This window comes from Branchiostoma lanceolatum, chromosome 17, assembly GCF_035083965.1.
Source record: "Branchiostoma lanceolatum isolate klBraLanc5 chromosome 17, klBraLanc5.hap2, whole genome shotgun sequence".
NCBI lineage: Eukaryota > Metazoa > Chordata > Leptocardii > Amphioxiformes > Branchiostomatidae > Branchiostoma > Branchiostoma lanceolatum.
Window position 1 is genome coordinate 5,757,730 of NC_089738.1, and position 8,905 is coordinate 5,766,634.

Below are 8,905 nucleotides of genomic sequence, written 5' to 3' on the forward strand. Positions count from 1 at the left end.
CAGTTTCAATAAACTCGACTCGTTTGATCCATGAGAATGAAACGTTTTTGTAAATCAAAAATTGCAGTACTTATTAAGATTGCCAGACGGCACCTTTCATCCATGAGCATAAAGGTGTTATATAGTCTCCTGACTAAAAATATCAGACCTTATTCTCCAAGCAGAGGTTTCGGTCGAGTGGGGTAGGAGTGTCCGGAATAATCAGACCTGTCCTTGGTGCTGGACGCTATTCAAATAAACAAGCTCGTTCGGTCATAGACCACTTTGCTGTGCGCGTTCTGCTCTTTGCCTCCCTACGCTCTCAGCAAGAGTACTAGATACGTATACCGAATACACGATATCGTCTTTATGTACTTTATTACTAAAAATTTGAAGAACTTAAAAAAAAGAACTGTCATTGAAGAATGGATTCAGAATTGACATGGTATTGTGTAGGATTTAACTAACTTTATTGCTAGACATCATCAACGTCAAACCTGAGGAGCAGGTTAAATCCATGTCTCGTAACATATACAAGACTAGTGTTGATCATGGTTGGCTTAAAACGTAATCTATTCAAATTCAAAGTCAAGACCTGTCCCCTTCAGTTTATCCTCGTACACGGCGTCGAAGGCTTGGTTTTGTTCATCCGTAAAATAGCTCTTCCAGTCACCAACAATTCCTACAAAAAGGCAAATGGTATTTGCATATGAAAACAATAACAACATAACTATGTACAATATATATGAACTATATATATAACTGAGAGGGAAGCGTGCTAGTTTATGTCTACATTATTTTCGCCGAGCCCCATTTCGTTCCATTTCGTTCCATTGCTCACTTTCTGTGGACCCTGTTATCGCTGTTGTTTTATCTGCTACAGTAGAAATTAGCATTTTATCCAGATGCTTGAGTAACTATTTTTGGCCAATATTTTATTACTTTGAGATGAAGTAACACACCTTTCCTAGTCATAAAATAATTAAGAAATAAACACATGCACAAGCAGACAGACAGACACACAAACAGACATGCCAGCAGCAACATCCTATTCCTTGATGAATGTTAGACATCCAGATTAATAAGACAGGCCAAAAATAGTTACTCAAGCAACTGGATAAATTTTAAATGTCCTCACTGACGAAAGGTAGCGCATGCTACCTGAAACGTCTAACCCTTTTAAATTTTAACATTTTATCCAGATGCTTGAGTAACTATTTTTGGCGAATATTTCATTCCTTTGTGATGAAGTAACGCACCTTTCCTCGCCATGCCTCTCCTATGGGCGTACCGGGAGTCGTCCAGGGTTGCCTTCATGCCCTCAAACGTACACCTCTCCGCGATTCCCGTGATGGTGGCGGCGTCTAGATCAGCGTCCAGGAACTTTGCAATCTTTTTCACCTCACTGGTGATGTCCTGAGCAAAATAATGAGAGACATCCATGATAAAAGGGTGAAGGAATAATGGTTTTTATTGGTCAGAAACTACCCGCAATAGCAGCCTTTCTAGTGCTAAATTGATGCAGGGTTTACATGTGTTTTCACATAATACACACCATACTAGTATTAGTCATATCTTATCCACACTTGCATTTCGTAGGACTGTCGCAAGAGTCTGTGCGGCTGCCATTCGGCGCCACTAGGCGACATCAATACGACCTTCACCAACCGAAGTCAGGTACCCATTTATACCTGGGTGAAGTGAGGAAAGTCGTGTTAAGTGCCTTTCCCAAGGGCAAAAGATCGGTGACATGACAGGATTCGAACCGGGGACCACTTGGTTCTGAGCCAAACGCTCTGGTGCCACACGACCCACAAATGAGTGTTTTCCAAGGATGCGTGTCCTTCCCGTCTTCTTTGCATGTACATGTATGTCACCTTTCAGTCTAATTGGGTTCGTGCCTGCAGTGAACATATGTTTTCGCCCCCCCCTCCCATGTAAATGTTCAATCACAACTTCAATGCCAATGGTTACGTTCTGTGTAGAGAATACGCTCTATGTAAGAACATTTACCTTTTTCATGGACGGTTACGTTCTGTGTAGAGAATACGCTCAATGTGAGAACATTTACCTTTTTCATGTCCTCATACTTGAGGAAGATGAAGTGAGGGTCGTCGCGCTTCTGCCACCAGGATAGCACGTGATCGAAGAAGCTGCCGTGGACCTCTAAAATAACATATTATGACAGGGTCATGACTTGACACCCTTGCAATATTCTAAACAGTGAAAGCGTAACAATTATGGACAGAGATCTGTGATGTGTGCGTTAATACTGTACTAGAATATGAAGAGTCTACGCATGTAGGTTGCTGTACAGGGCGAAACCGCTATTAGAAGTTAATCTCGAAGCAGATGTTGGGAAGGAAGGTCGTAACGTTTTCAAACAGTGTCATAACCACCCAAAAGAGGTGCAATAGTTGAAAGTGCCTCACCTTTCCCAGCAAGGAAGTCTTGGCAGAATTTAGGCCACGTAAGTTCCTTTCTTAGCCTCGAGAAAAAGTGATAGAAGGAGACCGCCACGTCCTTTGGGTTCCTCATCACTACAAGTATCTTCTCCTGAAAGACATTATAACATACGGTCAGCTGTCAGTTTATATCACACGTCAATGTCAACGAGGAACCAACCTCCTGAAAGCAGAGCCCCTATCGCTCGATTCGTTGACTCGCTCCCGTAGGGGCCCTGCTCGTTAGCCCCGGTAAACACGGTTCTGGCGACGTTACTGACAGTTGCTCATGAATAATTAATTGGCGGTTAATTTGTTATGAACCTAAAGTAACGATGTGAGACGTAACCTGATTGGTTGATAGCTTCCCACCGTCCTTTGCGCTTTTGCTCTAGATGAAGTTTAGCAAACCCTCGAGCTCTGACATGATTGGCTGAAGCTGTTTTGGTGGCGACGGCGCCAGAATCGTGTCTACCGGGGCTAAAGAGCAGGGCCCCTACGCGAGCGAGCTAACGAATCGAGCGATAGGGGATCTGCTTTCAGGAGGGTGCGAGGAAGAAGAGCAGCCCGGAACATAATAAAGGGTGAAATGTTGGCGGGGATATAATTTCGCGGTAGGGCGAAAATTGAGTATGAGTGGTGGTCCTATGGTCGCGGTTAAACCAAGGAGGTAGAAGAAGCATTTTCGCGGTGGTTTTAAGTTCGCGGTGAAGATGCCACCGAGTACACTGCGAACAAAAGAACACCGTGAACATCGATCCCCCTTTTACATCAACCTGTTTATGAACCTGTTACACTTGCCTGGGGGTCACTTAGATGGGTACCTACTGGCTGTAATAATACAACAAGCCGGTAACTAAATATACCTTGCCCTCGGGGTTGGTTATTCCGGGGGGTGCTGTCCGGGGGGTGAGGTGGGTGAGAATGACCCGAGGGGAGGGGGCGTTCTCCAGCAGCACGTGGGAGGGGTGGGGGTTCTCGGTGAAGTGGAATTCCAGTTTCCCGATTGTGTGATCGTCAGAGCTGGCTGCCGTTCTCCCCGCAGCCTGCAGGATCTGAGTCACGATCTCCAGGGTCCAGTTCGTGCCTGCAGGGCACGTGTCAACGTTAACTCAAAAACTATGCTAATTAGCTCATGATTTGCATAATCTGCATGTGACTTAAGCTATCTACATATCAACGACCATGACGATCTGACAATTATTTTAATGTTGAACTAGAGTTCAACGACCTTCGCCAAATGATATCAAACGTGCCGACTGATGCAAGTACCAAATTCCCGCCATTTACCAAATATGGTATAATATGCTAACATCAGTTACTCCCTGCCCTTAAAGCTATCAACGACTAAAAAAACATTACCATATCACTTGCAGAAAATTTGACTAAGAACTTCCAGCGGATTTATAAACATTCCTCATTTGTTTTGCGAGTTAGCTCATGATTTGCATAATTAGTATTTAATCATGCAAAACATCGCCCTAGCTATCTACATGCAAAACATAATAATCCGTCAACCCCTGCTGGAGTTATTCGCCTCCAAAGGTAACAACAAAAACGCCAACTGCAGAATTCTTTTGTATCCTTTCGTTTGTTTGCATGAATCATAGTAACTGTTGTAGAAGTTACGAAAGTCGCTGTAATTTTGTTGTGTTATATTGTTCAAAGTCTGAAACAAAACTGGCCCCTGCAGTTAAAAACCCCCACTAGGGGTCCAAACCTACACACCTTATGTCCCTCCTAAGAAGTATCTATAAGTTTGATTTTTGTATTTTGTTAAGTGGCGTTGGTAAAATAAGTTTTATAACTTTAGTGCAGAGCCACTTTGTCTTTGTCTCTGTTATCTTTGAATAAGAAACAAACAAATTATCTACCCCTTAGAAATCATACCATGTCCAGAACACGAGATATCAAAACCGGAAGTTCCACTGCAGCACCATAACAAGCCGCAAGGGGCCCAAAAATTAATCATGGTCCTGTGACCGCAGAGGTGCCTCCCGTACGTTAAACGGCACTACAACAGCCTCATCACTCAAATGGGTACCTACTGGATGTACTTTAGATGGATAGCAATTATCATATCTTCGGAAGTTACAAAGCTACGGCAGACTTAGTATTGAATGATTATCCTTGAACTAAAGACTACAGTACTCAACAATCTGTGCTTAACGACACTTAATTAACGTGATACGGCTTACAGGAAGTCACACTTTAATATGGCTTATCCCTTATGTCAGTAATTGACTTCGCCAAGAAGTCTATGTTTTGATGCTTGTCTGTGTGTCTGTTAGTGAACAGAATAAGTCGAGAACGCCTGGATGGATTGTTGTCATATTTGGTGTTGATGTGTATGTGGGAAATCTCAAGATGATTAGATTTTGGGCGAAGTACTTTACATAATTAACGAGAAAAGTGTAAAAATTTGTTATATTGTATGCTTGAGTATTGTTCTGGCTTGGACGTGTGGCGGTGTTGTTTCGAGGGGTCAAGGATAAGTGATAGGGGTCGTAGGGGTGGTTGTTGTCATGAAGGAGGCAGGAAACTTAATAGTTGCTGAGACAAATTGGCTTGTCACTCAAGGCAGTGGTATGAGAAAGGTAGCAGCATAGCAGAAAGTGGTGTGGAATTTGGTGGAAGCAGACCAAAATTGGATATACGCTGCCTTACGGAAGAACAATCAGTAGTCGTGTGTCACAGCATGGGGATAGGACGGTGTTCAGGGTAGGTGAGTTAACCATGTTATATAGGGAAGGAAGAGGTGATTATTACGTCATACTGTATGGTGTACATGTAGTATGGATACGTATTGCTGAGGAAGTATTTGATGAAGGGTGGATGTAATATAAATAGATATCAACTATGCAAATGAAGACCTCATTTGCATAATTAATGAGAAAATACTATAACTCAAGTTGGGCTTAATGGATGGTCATGATTTTTGGTATGTAGATAGCTTACATGATGCTTGGATGATAATTATGCAAATCAGATTCTTATTTGCATAATTAATGGCGTAATTTTAAAAACCCGCTGTGTTCCATGATATGACTATTCAAATATGTAACATTTGTAACCGAGGAAGATAGGAATGTTGATAGATAGAAAATATGAAAATGTAGGCCTAATTTGCATAATTAATGAGAAACTACTATAATTCCATACTAGTAAATGACGGACGGCAATTTCATACTTGTGGCATTTGGAAGTTGTGTGACACCATTGAATCAATTATGCTAATAAGGACCTCATTAGCATAATTAATAAATGTTAGCATAACATTCTTTGTTAAGCTCATACTTTGGACAACTTATGTTATTTGGGTGAAGACGATCAACTGGTATGATTTATAATTGATGAGAAACACTCCTAATACATTAGTTATATTTAGGTTAAAATCATTTGGCGAAGGTATGAGGTCATAGAACTCTTGTTATCTTCGCCGAGTACTTGTACTCGGAGGAGATTATGTTTTCGGTTGAAAAATCTGTTGGGTGGGTCTTAATGTATGTCAGGAGCATAACTCAAGAAAACTTCAATGAATCTTTATGGTTTTTGGTAGGTGTGTAGTAGTTGTGCAAAGGAAGGTCAAGTTCAAAAATGGCTTACCTAGCGTTTTCCAACAGTACTGCAGTAGATTTTGCATTTTCTTTTTTGCATTTGTATGTAGGCAAAGAAAGTGACGGAAACGTTGATGGATCTTCATGATTTTTTGCAGGTGTGTAGATGTTGTAAAAACGGAGGTCAAGTTCAAAAATGGTTTCCCTGGCATTTTCCGTCGGTACTGCAGCGGGCTTTATATGAGTGTGAATTTGTATGTCGCCAGCATAACTCGAGGTGCTGTTGACGGCTGTGCACGATATTCAGTTGGTAGGTAGGAGTGTTAAAGAGGAAGGTCAAGTTCGATAATGGGCCTCCTAGCGAATAATTAAGGTACTGCAGCTGAGTTTTAAATTTTGTGGTCGAATTTTCTGGAAGTGCTAGGTTCATAATTTTTCACCAATACATAGGGTCTGGAACAGAGAATGGGTGGTGTAAGTTTGGCCCCCCTAGCGGCTTGTTTGGACCTGCAGTTGGCGTTTTTGCTGAAACCTTTGGAGGCTAATAACTACAGAAGGGGTTGACGGATCGTCATGATTTTTGGTATGTAAATAGCTTGGGTAATATTTTACATAATCAAATACATATAATGAAAACCAGGAACTAATTTGCATAATAAATTAAGAAAGTTTAGTAATCCGCTTAAAGTTTGTGGTCGAATTTTTGGCAGGTACTAAGGTTATGATTTTTTTAGTGGTAGATAGATCTTGGGGCAGAGAGTAAATTATGTACGTTTGGGCCCCCTTGCGGCTTGCCTTAAACTGCAGTGAGCCTATTTGTTTGTAACTTTTGAGGAGGATAGCTCAAGCAGGGGTTGATGGATTATTCTTGTATTTGGTGTATATGTTCCTTAGGTGATGATCAGCATAATGATATGCTCATTATGCAGATCATGACCTACTTGACGTAATAATTGGCATATATAGGTCTGCCGCACCATAGTACGCGGCATGTGTTAGTACACACCTGGCGTCCAGAATCTAGGTCAACAGCTGGTGTCCTGAATCTAGGTCAACAGCTAGCTTACTAGCTGGGCAATTGAAAAAAACAGGACTAAAATATATCTGTTATGTTTGGTATGAAGATTTAAAAGTGGATCTTACGATTGACGTAACATGGCAATTATGCCAAACAGGGCCTAATTTGCATGATTAATGAAATGTTTTAAAATGCGCCGACTTCTATGTTTGTGCCCGTTTATATGCATTTTAGTCGTATTTTAGTCTTTGTGAAAGCTTGTATCAAGGTCTGCATATTGTTCAGTTAGCATAGCAGGGCTAACCCCAGCCTTTGTAATAGCCGTAGCCATTGGTAGCCCTGGCTGTACTTATCTACAGCCGAAAAAAACAAATAAAAACAAATCACCTTTGAAAACTGTGTCATCACTGAGAAAGAGAGGCTAGTAATTATCGATTATAATCGAAATATCAATTATTCAACTGACCTCATTTGAATTATTACTGAGATTATACTAAGATAATAACACTATGCTCGTAAATGACAGGACTTTTTATATTCATGTTGGGTATTTTAAAATAGCAAAATCTGATAATTGACATAGCCAAGCCAAGTTCAACAATAAGATGCTGATTATGCAAAACAGGGTCTAATATTTGATAGAGTTATACTACTTCACTACGTTTCGAAAATCCATCCAGTTTTATTACGTATCGTATAACCTGGATGTCTAACCGTCATTGACATTCCATGAGAGTACTTTCAGACCTGGGGCATATCAAGCCACTGAGAAAGAGGAGAACATTGATAGATATTATTTAAGCAAATAAAGACTTGAATTTAATTCTTGTTTAGAAAAACGGCTATGTAATGTCATATTGGTAAATGGCGGGAATTTGGTACTTGCATCTGTCGGTACAATTCATATTATTTGGCGAAGATATGAGGTCGTTGAACTCTAGTTACATATAAGATAAGAAGAATATGTATCTTTATATCAAGTGTATTTGACCTGTTTATACGAACGAGATGTCTGTTCTGTCTGAAATCAAACGTTCTTCTTACCTGACTTGGCATAGCTAACAATGACGATATCGTCATCCCGTGTCTGGAAGGTTTTCATGGCCTCCAGAGTTTCTCTGGTGACGGAAGGGGGAAACAGCACCCCGTTATAGACAAGTCTTCCCTCTTTGTCAGACGACATATTGGATTGAACGGCAAGTAACTACCAACTGTTTCTAGAGCTGGCGTCCAAACTAAAGCCTCAGTTCTATTCTGCTATACAAACTTGTTAGTTTTACACGCCTTCGTGCCAGGTACCAGCTTCCCTGCTTTTGGGACTTTGACCAGAATTGTTAAAGTTTAACGAGCGTACGTTGACCTAGGGGCAAAGGTCGCATCGACGTTCGTTTGAGTACGAAGGCCCAGTACGACAATGGGAGATGGCGACGCAAAGCTTTTTCGCAGGTGGCAAACGGCACGGAATCTTTCATTCAATCAAGTGTTTGGTGGTCGTGTGGTGAAACGGCAGGGATGCGACACCCTCAGTATTCGCCCCAAATTGAATACAAGATAATCTAATTGAATATCGCATTGTACATGTTTAAGATTTTAAAAAAAAAGTAGTTTTGTAGTGATCACGTCTGTTGGCAACTAGTTCACGCCCAGTCGAGGCATTTTGCCAATTGAGTTTTTTGCTTAAATAATTTAACAAATGCCATTTCAGGGGACTAGAGTACATTCCAAGTCACCACGAGGGTTGTTATTGTCCTAATTCACAAAATGTTTTCAATCTATTGTAATTATTTGTGTGAGAGATTTCATACTTTAGAAATATTTTGAATGTCATTTCAACTTTATAAATATTTCTCTGTTTTTCTGAAACTTAAGAAATATAATCATCATGTCGAATATGATATTTCTAACAG

General features: G+C 40.7%; 1 protein-coding gene across 1 annotated transcript; it reads right to left on the bottom strand.

The window, feature by feature from the left end:
• Window positions 1-534: 534 nt before the first annotated feature.
• LOC136423175 (sulfotransferase 1B1-like) lies at window positions 535-8,356 on the bottom strand. Its single transcript, XM_066411232.1, has 6 exons — window positions 8,043-8,356; window positions 3,290-3,510; window positions 2,412-2,535; window positions 2,051-2,145; window positions 1,239-1,395; window positions 535-661 (listed from the first exon to the last, which is right to left on the bottom strand). Exons 1-6 carry the CDS (start codon window positions 8,179-8,181, stop codon window positions 552-554), a joined length of 846 nt encoding a protein of 281 aa, XP_066267329.1. The 5' UTR covers window positions 8,182-8,356; the 3' UTR covers window positions 535-551.
• Between the last annotated feature and the right edge of the window lie 549 nt (window positions 8,357-8,905).

Bases quoted from the DNA above. Each gene is read 5' to 3' on its own strand.
- LOC136423175 (XM_066411232.1), bottom strand. From the start codon at position 8,181: ATGTCGTCTGACAAAGAGGGAAGACTTGTCTATAACGGGGTGCTGTTT. The intron at 2,536-3,289 runs GTATATTTAGTT...AATGTCTTTCAG, and splicing joins TAACCAACCCCGAGGGCAAG to GAGAAGATACTTGTAGTGAT. The intron at 1,396-2,050 runs GTAAATGTTCTC...TATTTTGCTCAG, and splicing joins AGTATGAGGACATGAAAAAG to GACATCACCAGTGAGGTGAA.